At 53.3% G+C, this 22,841-nt stretch overlaps 2 protein-coding genes across 5 annotated transcripts; one reads left to right on the top strand and one right to left on the bottom strand.

Annotated features, from left to right (window-relative positions):
* Positions 1-5,984: 5,984 nt before the first annotated feature.
* NAGA (alpha-N-acetylgalactosaminidase) lies at positions 5,985-18,253 on the bottom strand. Of its 3 annotated transcripts, none has more exons than XM_026479513.4 (10): positions 18,088-18,253; positions 15,058-15,149; positions 14,078-14,213; positions 13,482-13,653; positions 12,816-12,993; positions 12,369-12,463; positions 11,531-11,692; positions 10,067-10,264; positions 8,837-8,980; positions 5,985-8,347 (listed from the first exon to the last, which is right to left on the bottom strand). In XM_026479513.4, exons 2-10 carry the CDS (start codon positions 15,071-15,073, stop codon positions 8,213-8,215), a joined length of 1,236 nt encoding a protein of 411 aa, XP_026335298.1. In that variant the 5' UTR covers positions 15,074-15,149; positions 18,088-18,253; the 3' UTR covers positions 5,985-8,212. The 3 variants fall into 3 exon arrangements, with proteins under 3 accessions (XP_026335298.1, XP_026335297.1, XP_057172545.1); XM_026479512.4 differs by lacking the exon at positions 18,088-18,253 and adding an exon at positions 15,586-15,781; XM_057316562.1 differs by lacking the exons at positions 5,985-8,347; positions 8,837-8,980; positions 18,088-18,253 and adding exons at positions 9,014-9,192; positions 15,586-15,693.
* Positions 17,771-22,503, top strand: PHETA2 (PH domain containing endocytic trafficking adaptor 2). Of its 2 annotated transcripts, none has more exons than XM_026479514.4 (3): positions 17,771-18,059; positions 19,363-19,444; positions 20,266-22,503. In XM_026479514.4, exon 3 carries the CDS (start codon positions 20,271-20,273, stop codon positions 21,051-21,053), a length of 783 nt encoding a protein of 260 aa, XP_026335299.1. In that variant the 5' UTR covers positions 17,771-18,059; positions 19,363-19,444; positions 20,266-20,270; the 3' UTR covers positions 21,054-22,503. The 2 variants fall into 2 exon arrangements, with proteins under 2 accessions (XP_026335299.1, XP_057172546.1); XM_057316563.1 differs by lacking the exon at positions 17,771-18,059 and adding an exon at positions 18,134-18,222.
* The last annotated feature ends 338 nt before the right edge of the window (positions 22,504-22,841 follow it).

The raw sequence follows: 22,841 nt of genomic DNA, 5'->3' as shown, positions 1-22,841 counted from the left end.
CATTTCTTATAAGGCACTTCTATCGATTTTTTTTTTTTAGATTTTATTTATTTATTTGACAGAGCACAAACAGGGGGAGCAGCAGGCAGAGGGAGAGGGAGAAGCAGGCTTCCTAATGAACAAGGAGCCCCATGTGGGGCTCGATTCCAGGACCCTGGAATCATTATCTGAGCTGAAGGCAGATGCTTGACCGAGTGAGTCACCCAGGCACCCTTATAAGGCACTTCTAGTGGTGATGAACTCCCTCAGCTTTTGTTTGTCTGCGGTAATCTTTGTTTCTCCTTCATTTCTGAAGGACAGCTTTGCCAGATCATTCTTGGTTGCAGTTTTATTTTTTCGGCACTTTGAATATATCACCCCACTCTCTCCTAGCCTGTAAGGTGTCTGCAGAGAAATCCACTGATAGCTTTATGGGGATTCCCTTGTAGGTTACAAGCTTCTTTATTCTTGCTGCATTTTTAAAAAAAATATTTTATTTATTTATTTGACAGAGAGAGAGACAGCCAGCGAGAGAGGGAACACAAGCAGGGGGAGTGGGAGAGGAAGAAGCAGGCTCCCAGGGGAGGAGTCCGATGTGGGGCTCGATCACAGGACTCTGGGATCACGCCCTGAGCCGAAGGCAGACGGTTAACAACTGAGCCACCCAGGTGCCCCTGATTTTCAACACTTTTATCCTAATGTATCTTGGAGAAAATCTCTTGAAGTTGGGACCTTGGGAACTCTCAGCCATTATTTTTTTAAATAAGCTTTCTCAGGGAGCCTGGGTGGCTCAGATGGTTAAGCATCTGCCTTCGGCTCAGGTCATGATCTCCAGGTCCTGGGATCGAGCCACACGTCAGGCTCCCTGCTCAGCAGAGAGTCTCCTTCTCCCTCTCCCCCTGCTTGTGCACTTTCTCCCTCTCTCTCTCTTTCACTCTCTTGAATAAATAAAATCTTAAAAAACAAATCTTTCTCCTTCCGCTTCTCCCTCTCTTTTCCTTCTGGGGCTCCAGTAATTAGCACATTGCTTCTGTTGACGGCATCATGTAGATCGTATAGGCTTTCTTCACTCTCTCCTTCTTTTTCCTTTGTTAGTCTCCGACTGGATAATATCAAAGTTCCTTTGTTCTAATTCACAGATTCTTTCTCCTGATTGCTTCATTCTGCAGCTGATGCCCTCTGTGGCATTTTCCACCTCGTTCGTTGTACTCTTCAGCTCCAGAAGTCATTTGGTTCTTTTTTGGTATTATTTCTATCTCTTTGTCTTTCTGTCTCTATGATTTCTAGCTCTATCTCATTTTATTCGTCTATTGTTTTCCTGATTTCATTGAATTGTCTTTCTGTGTTTTCTTGTAGCTCATTGGGCTTCCTTAAAACAGCTATTTTGAATTTTTAAAAAGATTTTATCTATTTATTAGAGAGAGAGAGAGAGAGGACAAGCAGGGGGATCGGCAGAGGGAGAGGGAGAAGCAGGCTCCCCGCTGAGCAGGGAGCCTGATGTGGGGCTCCATCCCAGGACCTTGAGATCATGACCTGAACAGAAGGCAGATGCTTAACCGACTGAGCCACCCAGGCACCCCTGACAGTCTCTGTTTTGTTTTCTCAAGGGTAGGGTTAAAGCTCAAGTTTGTGGTGTCTCCCAGTCTGCAGACTCCGGCTGGCTTTCTGTGCATGCTCACTAGCCACCAGCCAAAGCTCACTCTTGACACCATCAAGACTTTGCACAGAAAAGAGGGTAAAGCGGTGTGGGGGTGAGGTGCGTGGCTCACCTCTGGGCCAGTTGGGGGGATCTGCAGGCAAGATCAGCTTGTGGGCAGGCTTCTTACTGGGGTCTGAAACACAGTAGGATCCCTCGTCCCTTTAATGCCTTGTGCGGGTCTTATGTGTCACTCTGCCAGCCTTTTCCCACCCCCAAGTCATGCCGCTCATGACTCAGTACTCTGGTCAGAGTGAGTGAGAAATAGGTTTGTTTGGCAACATGCTGCACAACTGGGGAAGCCATGTGCTCACTCACATGCTCTCATTTTTCCCTGTGGGAGAAATCAAGGGCCAAGAAACGTCTGACTTGGCACTGAGCTGTGCTTCCTTGGGGGAGGAGTGACATGTGTAAACTCAAACTGTTCCTCTTTCCCTCTCTAGTGCGTCCAAATTTTTATTTTCTTTCTCCAGTGGTGTGCTGGAATTTCTTTCCTGGAAACCCGGACTTCCACAAAGGCTCTCTTGTCTGTGGGTGATTGTCTACGGCAGCGTTCTCCAGGGTCTCCCAGGCTGTGGCTGAGAGGGGCTGGAGCCAGTTCTCAGGCCACTGCAGGGTTCGAGCCAGGACTGAGGTCTGTGCACCTGTTACCTGCTGCGCTGGTGGTCAAGGCTCTTCCCTCCCCGGCTCCACGGTGTGTGGTGTTGAGTCCTGCGCCTCCCACAGGCACTTTGGTCTGTGAGGGAATGCCAGCTTGGTGTTTTTGACTTGGGCTGGGGGGGTACATCTCATAGCTTATTTAGCAACCCCACTTTTAAAATTCTTACTCTTTTTTTTTTTTTAAAGATTTTATTTATTTATTCGACAGAGATAGAGACAGCCAGCGAGAGAGGGAACACAAGCAGGGGGAGTGGGAGAGGAAGAAGCAGGCTCATAGCGGAGGAGCCTGATGTGGGGCTCGATCCCATAACGCCGGGATCACGCCCTGAGCCGAAGGCAGACGCTTAACCGCTGTGCCACCCAGGCGCCCCTAAAATTCTTACTCTTTATCCTGAATATCCACCTGACAGATTATATTCCTTTCCCTTCTCCTTGTTCACCCTTTTATGGTTGGAAATAACTTGGGGAAGAGTGAGGCTGGCTCTGTTCCTGGAACTATCTGATATTCAGGTAAGGATGGCAGAAAAGTTTGGATAACATCGAATGGGAAAAAAGGAATATTACAACGTTATTTTGCATGTTACCAGGAGTCTGGAAAAAGAAGGAAGTAGAGGAAGAATCATTACTGGGAAGTTGGCACAATCTCCGGTGGCAGGAGGGTGTCCCTTCCTCATGACACCCAGGTCCATTCTTCTTCATTCCTCCTCTTAGGCATCCTAGGGTGGGAAGACGTGCACGTCTGGATGGGACGCCCCATTGCATTCGTGGGGAGTGCTGCTGTCCTGTTTGTGACCCAGACTAAACATATTCTTCACGAGCCCATGTACTACTTTTAGCCTTGTTGGACCCTGCTGACCTGGGCCTCTCCACAGCCACCACCCCTAAATGCTGGACATCTTCTGGTTGAGTCTCAGGGATATATCTCTTTTTTTAAAAAAATGGTAAAAAACATAACGTAAAGCCTATCTTAACCATATTGAAGTCCATTTCAGTAGTGTGAACTGTATTCACATTCTTGTGCAGTGGATATCTAGAACATTCTCGTGCAGAACTGAAACTCCATACCCATTGAACAACTCCCCGTTCCCCGCTTCCCTCAAACCCCTGGCAACTACCATTCTACTTTGTTTCTACAAAATTGACTACTTTAGATACCTCACGTAAGTGGAATCACACAGTGTCCATCTTTTTGTGGCAAGCTTATTTCACTCAGTGTATCCTCAAGGTTCATCCATGTAGCATGTGACAGAATGTCCTTCTTTTTTAAGCTGAATAATATGTATGTATATACTTCATTTCTTCATCCATTCATCCATCAATGGACTTTTGGGTTACGTGTCTTAACTATTGTGCTTAATACTGCAGTGGATATGGGTGTGAGTTTTGTTGTTGTTGTTTTAAAATTTTTATTTTTAAATAATCTCTACAGCCAACATGGGGCTCAAACTTATAGCCTCGAGGTCAAGAGTCGCACCCTCTACCAACTGAGCCAGTCAGGCGCCCCTGGTGTGAATTTTTTTTTTTTAAGATTTTTATTTATTTATTTGACAGAGAGAGAGACACCCAGCGAGAGAGGGAACACAAGCAGGGGGAGCGGGAGAGGCAGAAGCAGGCTCCCAGCAGAGGAGCCCGACGTGGGGCTCGATCCCATAACTCCGGGATCACACCCTGAGCCGAAGGCAGACGCCTAACGACTGAGCCATTCAGGCGCCCCTTGGTGTGAATTTTTTTTAACAGCTTTACTGAGATATAATTCACGTAACCATAGTTCATTCATTTAATGTGTGCAATTCAATGGGTTTTAGTATATTCACAGATATGTGCAACCATTGCTCTAGTCAAGTCAAGAACATTTTTATCACCTCAAAAAGAAGCCTTGTACCCTTCAGTGTTATCCCTTATCCCACCACCCTCCCCACCTGGCCCTAAGCAACCACTAGTCTACTCTCTGTTTTACACATTTCCCTATCCCGGACTTTCAGAGGAATGGAATCATATAATATGCGGTCTTTTGTGACCAGCTTCTTTCCCTTAGCATAAGGTTTTCAAGGTTCGTCCATGTTGTAGGAGGTGTTAGTACTTGACTCCATTTTGTGGCTGACTAATACTACATTGTATGGTTAACCGTATTTTGTTTATTCATTCCGGAGTTGGTGGGCATTTGGGTTGTTTCCACCTTTTGGCTGCTATGAATAATGCCGCTATAAACATCTGTGTGCGGGGTTTTTACGGACATATGTTTTCATTTCTTTTGCATGTATACTGAGATGTGGAATTTCCAGGTCGTATAGTAATCCTGTATTTAATCATTTCGAGGAATTGCCAGGTCATTTTCCACAGGAGCTGTACCAGTTTTACATTTCTACCAGTAGCATATGAGGGCTCTCATTTCCCCACATTCTTATCAACAATTATGACTTTTTTATTCTAACCATCCTTTTAGGTGTGAAGTGGTATCTTGTGGTTTTTATTTGCATTTCCCTAATGGTTAGTGATGTGGAGCACTGGCCATTTGCTTATCTTCCTTGGAAAAATGTCTGTTCAGATCCTGTGCCCATTTTGAAATGGGGTTGTCTTTTGATTGAGTTGTAAGAGTTCTTCATGTATTTTAACATAAGTCCCTTATATGACATGTCTGTTGCAGACATTTTCTTTCATTTTTTGGGTTGTCTTTTCTCTTTTTCATATAAGCAAATTACAGCTACAGATCTCCCTCTGATCCCTACTTGCAGTCCATAAGGTTTGGTATGTTGTGTTTTCATGTTTGGGGTACGCTGTATGTTCATTTTCATTCATCTCAAGTATCTTCCCTAGTATGTGCTGGTCTGCTTCTGTCTTGCTGCTTTTAAAATCCTCTTTTTGTCTTTTTAGAGTTTGGGTTCTGTCTAGGGCTGAATCCCTTTAGGTTTATCCTACTTGGAGCTCGTGAATTTCTTGGATGTGTAGCTTAATTTTTGTCATCAAATAGGGGAAACTTGTAGCCATAATTTTTTCAAATATTCTTTCTGCCCTTTCTCTCTCTTCTGTGTATGTTGCTGTGCTGCATGGTGTCCTGTAGGTCTCTGAGCCTCCGTTCATTTTTCTTCATTCTGCTGTTCCTCAGACAGGTGAATTTCAATGGACCTATCTTTGAGCTTGCCGATTTCTTCTGCCTGGGCATGTCAAATAATTGTTGTTGTTGTTTTTAAACCTGTTATTGTATTTTTCAACTTGTATTTGGTTCCTTTCTGTAATTTCAATCTCTTTAGTGATATTCTCTATTTAGTGAGACATTATTCTATTCTTTCCTTTAGCTCTTCATGAAACATGGTTTCCTTCAGCTCTGTGAACATATTTAATATAGCGGATTTAAAATCTAGTGGTAGAGTCAACTAATGAATCACCAAGCTTGTTGTTCTTACCAAGGTTCTACTCCCTGTCTTAACTGAACGCACTCTGGGTTGCTGGAGGCTTTTGATTAATTTCCAGAGTTCTGTAAAAGTTGATTCTGATAACATGTGGCAGGTTTTTCATTGCTTTTATGGAGGGAACAAACATTTGGTGGTTATTACTGGACCACTTTTGTTGATTCCTTGCTTGCATTTTGATTCAAAGAAACTATAGTAAGGTATTTTGAGACAGTTGGCAAAAACTGAACACAGAATGGTTATTAGATTATTAAAAACTTTATTTTGGTGGCCAGGAAAATTGTATTAAGGTCACAAATATTTTTAAAGACCTGTTAGAGCTACATAGTGGTATTTACAGTTTTCTTTGATATGCTTTCTAATACTCCAGCTCACAAAAGTATGTATGGGAAGACAGCTATGAAATATTGGCACACGTTGACGGGTGTTAGAACTGGGTCATGGGGGTTCACCATTTTATTTTTGTGTTTGAAAATTTCTATAACAAAGTGTTTCTTAAAAGATGAGATGTACCCTTGGGTCCAAACAAGGATGCCTTGAATTGGGAAAAAATAATTGAGCTCCTAACTGGCTTTGGGTAGAAGGGAGTAAAACAACGCCTGGAAGATAGGCAGGGTGTGATATCGAGAGCATGAAGGCTAAAGAGAGAACCACAAGTGAAGACATGTAACCGTATCTCAGTCTGGAAGGCAAATGAACTGACTGGTCAAGTCCCAGCTGCTCCCTAACCCTGACTCCCAAGTCCATGGTCTTAACCACCATCCCTGCCACATCCCAGGGTGGTGGGAAAGACTTCTTTCCTAGGACTGGCCAAAGAATTGTTCCCAGCTGAGTCCATTCCATCCAGGCTTGAACAGGACTGTGATCAAGATCCGAAGCTGGAGCTGTGCAGCGGCGACCGGCCTCCAAGGGCAGAGGCCTCCAAGGGAGGAGGTGGGCTTCTGACCTTCTAAGTGACCCACAGCCTTAAGACATCAGCTGGGAAAAGGGAGCTCTCTCTGATGACCCCAGACTCAATCAATGAAGCCTCAGTAATCTTAAATGACATTGTAAAATACGCACCTGTAAGTTCTTTCTACCATATTCCTATAAAGGAACTCAAACCCTGAGGGAGGAGCCATGGAAGATCTACCCAGAAGAGTTCCCACAGGGCAAAATAGTGCAAGGCCTGGGGCATTGGGTGCTCCCACATTCAAAGCCCAAGAAAAACCTACCTAGCTTGCTCTGCTGCCAGGTTTCCAAATGGGGACAAGAGCCACCAGGGACCACAGGTCCCCTGTGGCCTTAGCTAAATGAACAGGGCTTGGGAAATAGAAACCAAAGGAAGGCAGTCAAGAACCTGCCATTCTTTTACTTTGCTGAGGAGGAGGAACAGGAAATACATTTTAAGACACAAAGAACCCCTCGACTTGTCTTTGGACACAGCTGGGGGAACTGAACCTACTCTGAAGCCAGGTTAGGAAAAAAGAAACCGAGGGAGGGGCTGGGGCACTGCCAGGCAGAGGCCCAGCTGTCATGGCCCTGTGGGAGAAAGGGTAGCTGACCCCCTCACTGGCACCCCGCTCCAGAGTGCCACTGAATGAAGCCCTGTCAGAAAGGGGGACATGAGCTGACAGGTGCCGAAGATAGTAATGCAAAATCCTTAGCAGATCGGGCTCTTGCAGCAGGAGGGCTGAGGAGTCTGAGTGGCGTGGGGAAGGGGTGCACAAGATAAAGGGCCTGGGAACGTTGCTACTCTGCTTCGCTGGGTCATCGCCACGGCTGTGTGGGACAGAGCAGGATGGCTCCCTGGTGAGAGGCAAGTCTGGCATGTCTAGGAAGTACAATCTGTAGGTCACTTTGGAAAATGACGAGCCAGAGGATGCCACACACCTTCCATGCGAGGTGAGATGTGAAACCAGCACCCTGTGTACTGCCACCCGGAGTCCCTCACTGAAGGTGCCCGTGGCCCCAGGTCCACACTGCAACCACTCGATTGAAGAACAGCTTTATTGGTAACCTGACGGAATCAAGGTTACCTAGGTGGTGTCAGCCTGCGAGGCCTTATCCAGGCAGGAAAACCAATCACACAATTCATGGGAGTTCCTGACAAGAGGTCAGATCTCCACTCCTAATCATAAGAAAAATCCCAAATCCTGATTTCAGAGTAGACAAAAGGTCAGAGGGTATCAATCCCCTGCTCGTGGGGGCTCAGGAGGCTGGCTGAGTTGCTCAGTAACATCTGTGGGGCCGCGCAGACAAAGTAGAAGCCAGGAAGGCCACAGGAAATTGCCCCAAGACAAGTTTCCAAGAAGGTTCACACTTGGGCAGGGCATGGAACCTGGCCCTGAGATTGCACTTTGGGTCTGATGGGGCCAAGTCACCGAGTGGGCCTGGGTATCAGAGAACCCCGCCTTCGGGCCTCGGCATGTGGAGGCTCCATAGTCTGGGCTCAGCGCCGCCGCCACAGCCTGTCACAGGTCTCAGCTCCTCAGTGCTGGGGCGTCCCCAGCTTCCTGATGGGGTACAGGTACCACATCACCACCCCTGAGGGGTTGATGATCACTGTGAAGTTGGTTTGAGAGTGGAGGCCACTGATGACGTCACCCGTGTAGACATTCTGGGCCTGCAGTGGGAGGAGACATCGCCAAAACCACTATAAGAATAGTTGCACAGAGCCCCCCTCCGAGGGCAGGAAAGCCTGGACTTCGGCCTGTCTGTGGTGGGCCTCCGGGATGCCCCACAGAAGTGGGAGCCCTGCACCTCCCACGACTTGTCCATTGGCAAAGCCAGCAGTTGCCCAAACGAGGCAGTGGTGATAGCCCCAGCCCACGGACAACCTGAGGAACGTGCCGCCAAGGACTGACCAATAAGGGGACGCACGCAGCCTCGGTGCCCAGGCCTTAGTTATACAGAGTAGTTCTGTTTGCAGAGCTCGAAAACACCAGTGCAGAGAAGGGTACCAGCCACCGCCCTGCATGCCTGCAGCTCCCCTCGGGCTCCTGCCAGAGGACCCAGGGTCCGAGGCCTGGGGGGGGCCGCGTACAAGTGAGCACCACTCCCAGCAACCCCCTCCCAGGAAAACCCGCAGCCCTGCAGGTGGCAGGGTACTCACCTCGTACGCGCTGGAGCTGTTGAAGTTCAGCTGGCCGAGGGAGGAGTGGTAGTGGTAAGGCGTATCCGTCCGGCGGCTGAAGAAGACCACGGCGCTGGCCTCATTGGCCAGGGGCCGCACGAACACTTCGATGTGGGATTTCTCCTGGGCACAGAACGTGGCTAGTGGCTGGCCTTGCTGCTCAGGCAGGCCCTGAAATCCCCTCCCTAGCCCTCCTTTGAGCTCTGGGTCTCCCTAGCCCACACTTCCATGTCATGCAGAAGTTTGGGGGGATACCCCAGCCCTCCAGCATCCCAACTTATTCTTGCCTGACTCTGCAGATGCTCCCTGACATTTCCTGTGTGCCAGGCCCCATGCTAGAACACAGAGACAAATGCTGTGTAAGGTCCTGTCTCGGAGAGCTCGTAGGATAAGGCAAGGGTTAGATGTGGGCAGCTGCTGGCACTGGAGTAGAGGAAGCTGTCCAGTAAGAAAAATGAACTCTGCCCTGAGCAGCCCAGAGGGTGAAGCCCCATCTTCCAGGAGGTCCCTGGGCCTGGTTCCACCATAAGCCCCTCCAGCAGGGATTAGTTACCTCCTCTTGGCCTCACCCATTCTGTATGTGCCTTCTCTAAGTTGTGTGGATTTAACTAGAGAGGTGAGGATCTGTGCAAGCAGCACAAGCTTTGAGGCTCTACCGTTGGAGTTAAGTTCTACTGTACCATTTACCAACTGTGTGGCCTTGGGTAACTCAGACTCCTCAAGTCTTAGTTTCCTCACTTGTAAAAGAGGGAAGGAGTATTCACCTGAGAAAAGGTACCCACAATGCCCAGCACACAGTAGGTTCTCAATAAATAGTCAGTGCTAGTCTAGTATTAGTAGTAGTTGCATTCCTTGGCTCAGACAACTCCTAAGCTCCGGAGGGAAGCCCTGGTTCTCTGCCAGACATCACGGGATGTGCGCAAAAGTCTTGTACTTCCAAACGGAGGGGCCCCACTGTCCTGTGTGCACTTGTGGGGTGATGTGTCCCTTCCCCAGATCCCAGGAGCTGTCCTGCTCTGGCCTTGCTCTCAGGCAAAGGCGGGGGACGTCTGGAGCAGCTCCCAGTAGAATCCTTGACTGAATGCAACCAGGAAGGAGGGCTGAGCAGATTTCAGAGGCCCAGCCCTCCATGACCTCCAGGCCTCCAGCCTTGTTCTCAGGGGAGCCCAGTCCCTCGGCCTCCCCTTCCCTCCCCCCACACCCCAGTACCCTGAGAATCCTGCGTCCCTGGATGCCCAAGGGATCCTGGTTGATTTTGATCATGAGTGGGTTCTGCAGAATGTCCATGTTCTGGGCAGAGATGGTACGCAGGTCCGTGGACATGAAGAGGGGGGCTGCCAGCACCGTCCATAGGGCCATCTGGGCCCGGGCTTGCTCAAAGCTGAGGCCAAAGTTCCCTACAAGCAGCTGGGGGCAGAGAGGAGAGGAACAGTCAGCTCTGTCCTCTCCAGGGAGGTGGGCACGGGGCCCAACCCTACACATGTAGCCAAGGCAAGAGAAGATGGAGGAGGATAGCCTGTGGGGCCTGGGTCTGTGAACATTTCCCAGTGTGTGGCCTTGGGGTGAGCGGAGCACTCTCCCTGTGAGCCTCAGCTTTTTATTTCACCAAGAATATGGGGTGATACTATGTTTTGGCCACGTCACAGGTCGTTCAGATGATCCAGTGGGATCCCGTTGCCAAAAGTGTTTATAAACCGCAACACCAAAGTCAAGAAATACAGTCAGATGGAAGCAGTAGGTAACCAGACCTGGACAGAGTCCCTGCTGCTGTCCCTAGCACCCACCTGCCCAGCCACAGGTGACAGGACCAAGGGGGACTTCCTGACCAATCCACAGACTGGACACAATTATTGCTAACGCAACACGGTTACATATTTAGTGATACCAACTGAACAGCCACGGTGCGGGTGCGCCAAGCAGTGCCGAGCGTTTTAAAGGACCATCCGTTTCAATACTCAGAACAACCCTATATGAGGTAGCTGTTCTCATTTTCCAATTGACAAAACTGAAGCACAGAAAAAACGGAGTCACTTTCCCAAGGATGAGTGGCAGAGAGGGAACTAGAACTCCACGGCAGGCCAATTTGTTTCTCTAGGCGTCTATCTGGCCTATGTAATACTAATATGTACAATAATGTAATTATTATAACCATCACTGGAAGTACATGCTTGTTGGCTAAATGAAGAGGTAGCTATAAAGTCATAAGATAAATTGCAAAAAATTGTAAGTCACCAGGGCTCTGAGTGAGGTAGGTACCCGAGGGGCCAACTCCGCCTGTGGAGGCCCCGCGGGAGGGCACCAGGGCTCGGGGCAGGGCGGTCCGGGGAGGGACCGGCAGGAGGGTGTGCACTCTTCGTGATCTTCACCCTCCAGAGGAGCAATGTCACACAAGAGTCACTACTGACCAGTCCTCAGGTTTCAAGAAACATCAGAACTGCCTGGGGAGATGCTTAACAATGGGCATTGCGAGGCCCTCTTCGAACATTCTGATCCAAAAGGTGGGGGTGGGGCCCTGGGAACAGCCATGTAAACAAGCTCCCGTGGTGAGTCTAAGGCGGCTGGCTCAAGGACACGTTTTAGAGACACTGATCTAGAACCTGGCGAGCATCCAGGAAGACAGCACAGGGCAGTGGGGCGCAGGTCTGTCATGGCCATCCCCCTCCATGCTGGTACCATGTCTGGGTCGTTCCAGTGCCCAGGGCCTGCCGCCGGCTGCAGGATGTCCTGGTTGTCCACAAACCAGTCCAGGATGGAGAGCACGCTACTCCACGAGTCCTGGATGTCGTCGTAGTTGCGCCAGAGGTTGCAGATCTCTGCCAGCAGAGTGTAGTTCACCTGGATGTTGGGGGAAGGCAGAGCCCAGCACCAGAGTCACGCCCTGCAGCCTCAGGCCGGCACAGGGGCTGAGGAGCCTCGGCAGCTTACACGGAGGGTGGGGGAGGGCGAAGAGAACAGGCCCTGAGCCAGATCAGGGTGAGACAGGTCTCCCCTGCCCTCTCATGCCACCTGGGGCCGAGCCCAGGGTATGGGCCGAGGCTGGTGTACCCACAACCGTCCCCACCGCACTCCCGCCCCTGTATTCTCTCAGTGAGTCCCACCACCTGCCAGCACTCTCCCTCAGGTCTGCTGGTCTGATCCCACCCTTTCTAGTGTCCTAGGTGCTGGAGGGCCCCTGGGGAGGCTCAGCTCCACCTGCCTGGCCTCACCAGCCTTCTGGATCTCCTGGCCCACTCAGTACAACCAGGATACTGCAAACTTGCTGGGTGATATATGTCAGCCCATGACATGTGGTTCCTATGCCTTGGACACCCATCCCTTCAGCCCACCTCACAAGTGTTTCCTCTTCTCTAGACCCAGGGCTGGCTGAGGCCCCCCTGGGGCAGTTATAACCCTCTCTTAGACCCACAAATCAGCACATGGACAGCTATGATGAGAGCAGCCCTGACTGCACAGGAGGCAGGGAGGCTCGGGTGCGGGGTGCATTGCCGGGCAGGTGCACAGAATGGCTTACCTTTGGGGGAAGGCCCCCTTCATAGGCCGGCCAACTGCAGGAGAAGGCAATGGGGCGGCCTGTGGCATTCAGGGCAGCTGCCATCTTGGGGTACCCTGGAGAAGCCCAACCCCCACATTTTAGGACTGAGAAGGCTCAGGAGGAAATCTGAGGCCTCAGCCCAAACCTCCCACCAAATGTAAGGAAACTGAGGCTCAAAAGAGGAGGTGCCTCCCCCTGTATCCAGAGCTGCACACACTTCCTTGGCAGGGGCATGGTGCCAACCCATCTTAGGAAGCCTGGGAGGCAAAAATGCCCCCAGCCTCTGGTGCAGGGAATTGGGAAATACTACCCCATAGCGGGCATACGGGCAGATGAGCTCAAGCTTAGCCAGGTGGGCACCTGTGAGCTTTCCATGACCGCCCCTCCCTGTCTACCTGATGGCCCCCAGCCAGCTTGAGGACCCACCCTTGGCCCGTTCCTCGGGGGTTGAAAAGCAGCCATCCAACTTCAGCATGTCCACCTTCCACTCGGCAAAGGTTTGAGCGTCCTGAATCACCTTGTCTAGCGTGGTGCCCGGGTAGCCCATACAGGTGAAGTTGCCCATGTCCTCGTAGATGCCCAGCTTCAGGCCCAGGGAGTGAGCCTGTGGAGGGTTGAGGACACTGCGGGCTCAGGCGGGGAGCCACCTCACAGGCACATCTGACCAGGCCCCATTATAAAACTATCAATGGCTCCCCGCTGTCCAAAGGAAAGGGTCTCAGTTTGCTGGCCTGGCCTCTGCCAACCATGGTCCTTCTCACTCCTACACACACCTCCCATGGGCAGTTGCTGGCTTCTAGGCCTTGCTTCTGCCATCCCCTCTGCCTTGAATGCCATCTCTTCTTGTATCAGCTCAAGAACTGCCTCCTCTCGTGAATTTTTCTGAAATCCCAGGCTGAATAAGATGCCTTTCCTGGCTCTTACCCACCAGAGTGGGCCAAAATGAGCTGTTCGTTTATCTGTTTCCCCCACCAGACTGGTTTCTCAAGCAGGGATTGTGGAAATGAACCCTAAGTGAAGTGGTGCCAGTTGGGGCGAGAGGGAGTGTGGTCTGGACCCCCAGCTAAAGGGCAGGGCTGGGGTGGGGCTCACATAGTCAGCCAGGAAGGCAATGCCGTTCGGGAAGCGCTTGGGGTCGGGCACCAGGCGGCCTTTGTCGTCACGCCCACCAATCCAGCAGTCGTCAATGTTAAGGTACGTGTAGCCTAGGTCCCGCCATCCATCCTGTGCCAGGTGGTCGGCCATCTCCATGAAGAGCCGCTCACTGGTGAGAGGCAGAGGATGGGGCAGCTCAGTGACCCCCCACCCCCTTCTTCAGAGCTTTTCAGACTTCTCAGATAATCTGAGTGTGAATCCAAGCTATAAGAGCCATCATCAGGGTGGAATGAAAGGAGTGGTTGGGTCCCCAGGCTTGCAAGACTGAGCCAGCCTGGCTCTCACAATTATCTCCTTTCAGTGGCCTCAGGGGCTGGGTCCACCACAATGCCCCTGCCGCACTGGCCTGACAGTTCCCACCAAGGCCCCACGCAGGTCACAGGCTGTCTCTGATGTCCCAAAAGTCACCTCCGGCTGCATTCTCTCTGGGATGGGGCGCTCTGCCCCACCCTCTTTTCTAGCTGACCCTCCGCTCTCTTCCCCCCCCTCTGCTGGGTCTTGGGCAAGGCTTGTGAGGTGTGGGCCTTCCTCACCTGATGCAGTTCTTTGGGTCCTCATCGCAGTCGGTGTTGCAGCGAAAGCGTTCCCAGGCCAGCCAGCCCATGGGTGGCTTCCGCAGGAGCCCATTCTCTAGCACCAGCACCTCGGCCACCAGGGCCAGCAAGACCACTGCAGGGGGGTTGGAAGGATGACTGTCAGCGGCTCCCATAGCCACAGCCCTCACGCTACCCCATCCATATGCTGTTTGGCTCTGCAGAGCCCTTAGGGAAACCAGACTCCTGGGCTTAAGGCAGAACTAGCTCTTCTGTGACTGGGCTTAAGGCAAAACTAGCTCTTCTGCGGCTGCTGGCCCCGGCAGTCACAGTGAGGGGGCTCACAGTGCCTGGGGCAGGGCAGTGTGTTTGAGGGCTGAGTCCCCACTCGCTGTTGCCACCGCAGTGCTGAATTTGTAAAAAACTCACACCTGAGGCTGTATCCTTTCTATACCTTGACCAGCTCCCCCCATTGACACACAACTTGACAGAACATGGTAGTCAGACTCCAGGTCTCCTGACTCCCATCCAGAGCTCTTTGCTCTCCACCACAGATCCCGCCCCCCCCCCCAAGAGGCCTCAGGAGGGCTTAAGGGGTCACCCAGGTTGGACCTGCACCTAGCCAGCTCATCTGGGTGAACCCTTGCCCCCTCAGGCCTGCTTCCTTATCTATAAGATGAGGTTACTGTACTGACTTTACAGGGCTGTTCTCTGCCATGTTGATAACACATAAAATAGGACTTCTGCACTTCGAGGGAGAGAGGATGAGAAACGAAGAGGCCTCTTTGGAGGGGAACTGATTCCTAGGTGGGGAGCATCTCCTTTCTGGGCCAGCTCCAAGAATAAGAGGAACATGTCTCCCCACATACCCACATCAGGGAAGGAGGCCCAGAAACCAGAGGGCTGGAACTTCCTCCAGGTAGCCCCTACCCGCAATGGGTCACCTACCCTCCCCAAACTACCCCCACCCGCGTAGGTACCTGTCTTCAGCAACATTGCTCTGGACTCCGCGTCTCAGGACCTGATCAGATCTGCTCTGCTTTTACCAGCTTTATATGTTGGACTTTGGAAGCTAAGAAACGACAGAAAAGCACTGGGGTCACTACGGCCTCGCTAGCTCTGCCGCCCTCAGCCTCGGGCGTGGATCCCCCACTCCGTCCCGAAGTCGCCCTCAATTGCCCACCAGCCCCCGCCCCCAACCCCCAGCCATCACTTCCCCGAGCCCGCGGATTCCTCAGAAATACTAAACAAGGTGTCTCAGACGTTAGACCCCACCCTCTCTGTAGTGCTGGGAACCCCGAGCGCCCACGGGCGGCCCTCCGCCGGGTCGGGGCCACAAAAAGGCACCGATCGCCTCTGGGACGCCCGGGAAGAACAGAGGCGTCGGGCTGGGACCAGGCTTCGGATTCCTACCGGGTCTGGGTTGCCACCCCCCGCCCCCAAGGACCTCAGCCCAGCAGCCCCAGAGCGGGGATCCTCCCCCAGAGTGCCCAGCTCACGGAACTCACCCTGCGGACGCCCCCCGAACGCCACCCGCTTCTGCCTCTGCGGGCAGCCGACTGCTGCGGTAATGTGATTTGCCTACTGCGTTCCAGGAGGGCGGAGCCTGACGGCGGCACGCCTTCCGCGGCGGAACCTATCAGAATCCCCCTAGCAACGTCGTGTCCCGCCCCCTGTGGGCCCAATAAGCCCTCCTCCGAACCTCCCAAAGCCCCGCCCCCCTCGAGCTCCGGCTCCGAGCCCACCCCCGGCAGGCACCATTCGAGCAGGTTTAAGGACTGGGTGACCTGGCTACCACGGCTCCCGGAGAGGGTGGTCCTTTCACCTCTGCGGTGTCCCTGAAGGCAAGCATAGTGCCCGGCACAATGTAGACGCTTAATAAATAGTATGGCGTGAATATCTGCTTTGTTAAAAGGAAGTGAGGAAATGTCATGAAGAACCACCCAAAGAAAGCCACTCAAAAAACAGTAGTCGAAGTTGAATAGGCACTGCGAGAAAGATGGGTGGGAGAGAGCTAACCAGGTGTAGGGCACTGTTTTTGCAAAGCCAGGAGACTCTCCTCCCTTACCTGACGCTCCAGGCCAGCCACCGGTTGGACTGGCCCAGGCAAGCAATCTGCATATTCCTTCTCTTTCATTCATCAAATATTTATTGAGCAACTACTAGGTAGGTGCCAAACACTTTATTCTTGGCACTTTCACTTGGACGGTCACTGGGCATCTCAAACATAACCGGCCCCAAACTGAACACTGGAGACCTTCCATTTCTCAGGTAATGGCAACTCTCCTTCCATGTGCTCAAGCCAAAAGCTTGGAGTCCTCTTTGCCACCCCTTTCCCTCACTCCTCTCATCCAGTCTTTGGCAAACCCTGTTGCACTCTACCTTCAAAACCCACCTCTCGTCACTCTCCCAGCAACCATCACATCTTGCCTGGATTATTGGTTGCAGCACCCTCGTCACCCGTCGGCTTCCACCTACATTTGTTCTCTCCACAGCAGCCAGAGTGCTCCTTTAAAACATAGCTCAGGTTGGGGCACCCGGGTGGCTCAGTAGGTTAAGCCTCCCATCCCTGATTTTAGCTCAGGTCATGATCTGAGGGTCGTGAGATGGAGCCCAGGGTTGGGCTCCCGCTGAGCATGGAGCCTACTTGAGATTCTCTCTCCTTCTCCCTCTGCCTCCCCGCTCCACTTGCTCATGTGCTCTCTCTCCCTCCCTAAAAAATAAATTAATTAAAAAAAAACAAACCATTACTCAGATCACCACTCGCTCCAGACCGTGACGGCTGTTCATCTCAGTCCAGAAACTCACAGATTTACAAAGCCCCACCCACACACTCTGCCCATCTCCTACAGCTCTCCCCCTCCTCCCTGACGCCCTGCTGCACAGTCCTCCTTACAGTTCTTCAAGCGCACAACAGGTCTCAGGGCCTTTGCACCAGCTGTTCCCCCTGCCTGTCATGCTCTTCCTCCAGATTTTGGCATGACTGGCTCCCTTATTTCCTTCCAGTATTATTCAGAGGGCACCTTCTCAGTGAGGCCTACCCTGACCAACCTATTTGAAATTGCAACTTCCCTAGTCTAGCAATTCCCAAGCTCCCTGACCCTCCTATATTTTCCACGCTGCTTACTCCCTTCTAACACATTTATTACGGTCTCTATTATTAACTGAATAAAATTCAGGGGAAGAGACAGATAGCAAACAGGAAATAAAAGCATGAATATAGCGAAGTTTCTATAGTGGCTCGTGCTATAATGAAAACACAACTCAGGGATGTGATAGAGACTTGAAGGTAGGCTACTTTCCACCGCCTGGTCAGGGAGGGGACATTTGAGCTGAGACCTAATTGATGTGAAAGAGCCCTGAGACGTTAGAGTCAATGGGGCAAGAGCAAGAAGGAAGAACACTCTAGGCTGCAGGAAACTGCAAAGGCTAGAGCTCTGACCTCGGAACCCCCAAGTTCATGGGCAGATATGCCGACCTCCCTGGCTTCCGTGGGCCGTCGGAACCCTAGCCTCCTGCGTGTGGTTGAGCACTCCTGCAACCTTCACTACAGCCTACGAATAGACCGACCCCAGGCAGAGCCTGGTGGCCGCGGGTGGGTGGCAGGCCGCTGGGAGTGGCGGAAGCAGAAATGCATAACCCCCAGAGACAGAGATGCCAGAATTTCAGGGGCCGGGTGGAGCCGCCAGGAAGCTCAGCCGGGCCTCACGGGCTGGATAGGAGCCCGCCCAGAGGAGGCGCCGGGCGAAGCCTTCCCAGGCTTGGCTCTGTGGGAAAAGTGGGCCGGGCGGGATGAGGGGGCTGGAGAGGGGAAGAGAAGGACTCCGAGTTCCCCCGGCGGTGGGCCGGGCCCGAGGCCCGCAGACGGCCTGCGGTGGGGCCCTGGGTTCGAGGTCGCCCGCCGCTGACCAGCTCTGTCCGGGCCTCTCGGGCCTCAGTTTCCCTCCCGCGTGGATCCAGGGGCGGCTTCGCGGACCGCCGGGTGAGCAGGGGAGGGGCGGGGGTGGTACCTCGAGCCTCCCGGAAGGGGTCTCCCGGCACCCGCGGCCACGTTCCGGCCGGGCCGGAGGCGCGGGGTCCGGAGCAGGGAGCGCCCCGAGCCGCGGGCCGCCCTCCTGGGCGTCGGCGCGCCCCGCGGCGCGGAGGTGAGCGCGGCCCGGCGGGCTCTGGAGGAGGCGGCCCCGGGAAGGCGTGCCCCGCGGAGACGTGGCGGGGCCGCCCCACTGCGCGGACCCGGCGACTGAGGCGGCAGCCGCTGCTCTGCGGCGCCCGCGGGGGGGCGGTGGCGGGTCAGGGGCCCACCCGGGGGGCCCCAGCCCGCCCAGCTCCTCTCACAAGCAGAATCAGGAGACACGCGGTGTACCGGTCCCCCGCGGGCTTTGCGGTCCGGGTCCCGCAGCCCTGGGAGGAGTGGGGGCCACGGCCGCCCCCGGGCTCGAGGCGGGGGCGGGGGCACTGCTTCTCCGGCCCCGGCGCCCCTCTCCGCGCCCCGGTGCCGGTACCGGGAGGACAGGGGTGAGGCCAACGCCAGGGCGGCCCTCAGTGAGCACCCCCCCCCCCCCAGCCTCCCGCGACCGGCCACGGGCATGGCCCCGCCCCCGCGGGCCCCCCCTGTTTCTCTCCGTAGGCCTTATCATGACCGGGCCTTACGTTACTTCTTAATTAATTTTCTCATTCATTTATCTTTGTCTGTTTACAATGTGTCTCCCCGCTGGAATGTAGGCTCCAGGAGGGACGCATTGCTTTGTCCACTGTTGTATTCTTGGTCATTTCAGTACTTTCTGAGGTCCTCTTCCTGATGGACTGGATACTGGAGGTTACACCAGCAGCCAAGGCGATTCCCGCCTGAGACATTCTGGGGCTCCGGATAGTGCTGTAAACACAAAGATCATTGTGGGGGGAAGGAAAGGAAAACAGAAGTGAGGGGGCTGCTGGTTGGGTCACCTTGTGATCAGGAGCACTTTAGATACAGCCATCAGGGCAGGCCTCACGGATGAGGTGACTTCAGTCCACAAATAAACCGTGTGATGTGCTAAAAGGGAAAAGCAGGAAGCTGAGGACTCTTGAACTCTGACCTTGCCTTTTGCGGGGTAGGGAACTGAGTTCTGCAAAGTGATGGTCAATTGCTCTGAAGTGCCTGGTCTGGGTGGGTGGGTGGGTAGGGAGATTTTCAGGGTTCAGGGGAGGCTTCCTGGAGGAGGCGGTGGTTTAACTGGGTCTCTAAGACTGAGCAGGAGTTCTTATCCTTTAGCGTGTGGTGACGGGGTTTGGCAATTGTTTTGCAGGTGCCCTAGGAACCACATAGTCAAAGGGCTAAGCCCTGTGGTTGGACAAGAGGCCCCCGCCCTCTTGCTGTGAGCTCTGCTGGTAAGTGGGTCACTGCTGAGACTTGCCCCCAGAAGGTGTGAGGGCATCAGGAGACCAAGCTCTGCTTCTCACTGGTCATGCAGTCTTGGGCAGTTGTTCATCTACACTGCTCTGAGCCTCTGTTTTTCATGCGTCAGGAGGACAGCTGGATTAAGTGCCACTTACAATCCATGGGGCACCCACATTCAGTGGTTGAGGTTGGTCCTACCCAGCCGGGCCTTGTGTTCATGCCACACTCTTGTTTACTGAGCGGGTCCCTAAGCCCCCATCAATGAAGGAATGGGGCTGGCCTGCCCCACCTGCCTTCATCTGGCCCTGAAGGCTACAGATTCTTAACTAAAGGACAACTGTGTCATTAATGAATGAGAGGCTGGCAGGGGCCCAGGAGGGTCACAGAAACCGTGGAGGTTTGGTCTCAGGGTTGGAGCTAAGGGACCCCTGGATTGAGGGATGTTTAAGCACAATGATTTCTGCGGGTTCAGAGTCCATTTCAGCTCAGCTGATGCTTTTTTCTTTGGATTTAAAAAAGCTGTAGCAAACTTCTCCATACCTCCTGGTCTGGGACAATCACATTATCCTTCTCTCAGAGTCCCCTGCTGTCCAGTGTTTTGTATGCCCCTCACAACCACCCTTTGAGAGAAAAGGCAGGGACACTAGCGCGTTTCATGGATGAGGACGCTGACAGCCTCAGGGCACACAGCAAGTGAGTAGAGGCCACAGGGCAGGGGCCCAGGTTTCCTCCAGAGCCAGCGTTCTTTTCCTGACCCGGGCACAGAGGCTGCCTTCCTTTCTGACCTGTGGTTACCCATCTCCCCTCACAGTTCTTATGGGAGCCATGAAGCTGAATGAGAGGAGTGTGGCCCACTACGCACTGAGCGACTCCCCGGCCGACCATACAGGCTTTCTGCGCACTTGGGGTGGGCCAGGGACTCCACCGACCCCCAGTGGCACTGGCCGAAGGTGCTGGTTTGTCCTCAAAGGCAACCTGCTGTTCTCCTTTGAGAGTCGTGAGAGCCGGGCCCCGCTGAGCCTGGTGGTGCTGGAGGGCTGCACGGTGGAGCTGGCCGAGGCTCCCATGTCTGAGGAGTTCGCCTTCGCCATCCGCTTCGACGCCCCTGGCGTGCGCCCGCACCTGCTTGCGGCAGATGGGCCCGCGGCGCAGGAGGCCTGGGTGAAGGCGCTGTCCAGGGCAAGCTTTGGCTACATGCGCCTGGTGGTGCGCGAGCTGGAGAGCCAATTGCGCGATGCCCGCCACAGCCTGGCCTTGCATCGCCACTCATCCTGGAAGGCCACTGGCAGCCACTGGAAGCCCCAGGCTCCTGACCGCCGGTCTTCGGGCCTGGAAAACGGTCACTCCCTCTTCAAGGATTGCAGCCCCATGGACTTGGTTGAAGAAAGGGGCAGCAGGCCCGCACGACGGGGCTTGGCCGAGTGGCAGGGCCCTGCCAACCTCTTCGTAGGCAGGAGGCAGAGCCCCTCGTTCCCTGAGACCTCCTACTTCTCTACCCTGCACAACTGGTATGGCCAGGAGATCATGGAGCTGAGGCAGCGGTGGCTGCAGAGGGTCTGGGGGAGCCAGGCAGAACGTAAGAATCAGGATGGGCCCTGAGCCTCAGCCCTTTGGGTTCTGCCCTTATCCTGCCGGTCAGGACTGCAGGGCCAGTTCTTTTTCAGCAATTTAATGTTTATTCGGTTTAAAGTTGCTTTTTTTGAGAGAGTTCTTTCCTTCCTGCTTTTTAGACATTCTCCAGGTTCCAGATCCACCCTCGTTCCTGGAGGGGACTGAGGAATCATTCCTTCCAGCCCCTTTATTTCCTGAGGCCCAGAGAAGGGGGGGCTTGCTTAGCAGCCACAGGGCCAGACCCAAGTCTCCTGCCTCTGTGCTGGACTGCCCCTCTCTCAGGGGATACTAATGAAATGGAGGAAGGAGGGAATATTATGTGGCCATAGACTGCCGTGCCTTTTTAGGTACACGCCAGACTCTACAACCACAACTTCCTACACAGGGAGTCTTGCGTACATTGAAATACCAGAGGTTGGCTGAAGTGTTGGCTCGAAGGACTGACATCGTCAGAGAAAGTAGATTTATTGTCATGGGGGTTTCTGGGGCCCAGGTCTTCCTGCGTGGTGGGGCATAGGACCCCCACTCTGCAGTTTGAGTGGGGCCCTTTGGAGGGAGAGGGCCTTCAGCCAGCAAAGGGGGATTGATTCTGCTCAGAAAGTGTTGGGGCCCCCAGATTCTCCTTGGCTGCTCTGTCTATAGATGGTGCTGGTCACTGCCCCAGGAGGGGCTGGTGGCTTTTACATGTCAGCAGAAATCCTTCCTGTATTCTGTCCTTAGCAGCTAGTTCCTGGAGCTGCCACGTGGGAAGCTAAAGGAGTGGGGAGGCAATGGGGCTCCCTGGGGAAGCCAGGTGTTATTTTGGTTCTCAGTCTGGGTCATTCCGGGAGCTTGGACACAGGATTCCCAGCACCCTGTGATTAACTCTTCTCTCCTAACGGTACTCCCAAAGAGCCATTCCTGATCCTGAACCTGGCCTGGGAACTCATTCACCGTCCTGCTTGTCAGCCAGTGCACATCTGCCAAGACCCTCTCATTGCAACTCTCAGCAGCGTGGTACTGAGTGTTTTCTTTATTGATTGTTTAGGGAGGCAGTGACCGGGTGGAGAGAGCCAGCAGCCAGACTAGCCTGAGCCCTAGGGGTGTGGAGCAGTGGCTGGATGGAAGATGCAGAGCCTGGTCAAGACATCCCCCCTCTGCCCGCCCACAACCTGCCCCTTCTTAGCCTCTCGAGCGCTTATTAGGGCCTTGGGTACACTGTCCAACTAGGTCTAGAGTCTTGGACTCAGCCTCATGAGTCCAGGACTCCGAGAGGCCACCAGGGTCTGGAACCCATTCCCGTGGGCTTGCTTCCCAGGAAGAGGGGCTCAGCCCCCACGCAGAAGCCCCACAGCCCACTGCGCCTTGTTTTATACACAGATACTGCAGGCTTTTGTTACTGTTTTTACGGTTACAGTGTTTTTTTTATACGATTAAAACACTAAGTTTTTATTACTCACTTTGGTTCCTCAAGTTTATTTCAACAATCACTTGACCAATTTGTGCGAACCCCCCCCACCCCCTTCATTTGCCTGTATATAACGCATACCTCGGCAAGAAATCAAATTACAAAATCATCCAGGTAGTACAACTAATAGATTTGAATTATATATTTTAAATGTTAAAAAGAAAAATACAACTCTGTGAGGGTCAATGAAAGTGACCTTTCTTTTCAACAATCACCTGCTCTGCCCAGCCCCGGCGGTCCAGAGTGAGGGAACAATGGTGGAAGTAAGAAGGCTCCACCAGGGCCCGGAACGAGGCTGCTACTGGGGCGTCGGCGCCCTCCTCGTGACG

The sequence above is a fragment of the Ursus arctos genome, unplaced genomic scaffold (genome assembly GCF_023065955.2).
Source record: "Ursus arctos isolate Adak ecotype North America unplaced genomic scaffold, UrsArc2.0 scaffold_21, whole genome shotgun sequence".
In the NCBI taxonomy this organism is placed as follows: domain Eukaryota; kingdom Metazoa; phylum Chordata; class Mammalia; order Carnivora; family Ursidae; genus Ursus; species Ursus arctos.
This window is presented reverse-complemented; position numbering and strand designations above follow the sequence as displayed.

Coding starts and splice junctions, on each gene's coding strand:
- NAGA (XM_026479513.4), bottom strand. Junction 13,654..14,077: donor GACCCAAAGAACTGCATCAG/GTGAGGAAGGCC, acceptor GCCTCTCACCAG/TGAGCGGCTCTTCATGGAGA. Junction 8,981..10,066: donor AGGGACGCAGGATTCTCAGG/GTACTGGGGTGT, acceptor TTCTGTGCCCAG/GAGAAATCCCACATCGAAGT.
- PHETA2 (XM_026479514.4), top strand. CDS start 20,271: ATGGGAGCCATGAAGCTGAATGAGAGGAGTGTGGCCCACTACGCACTG.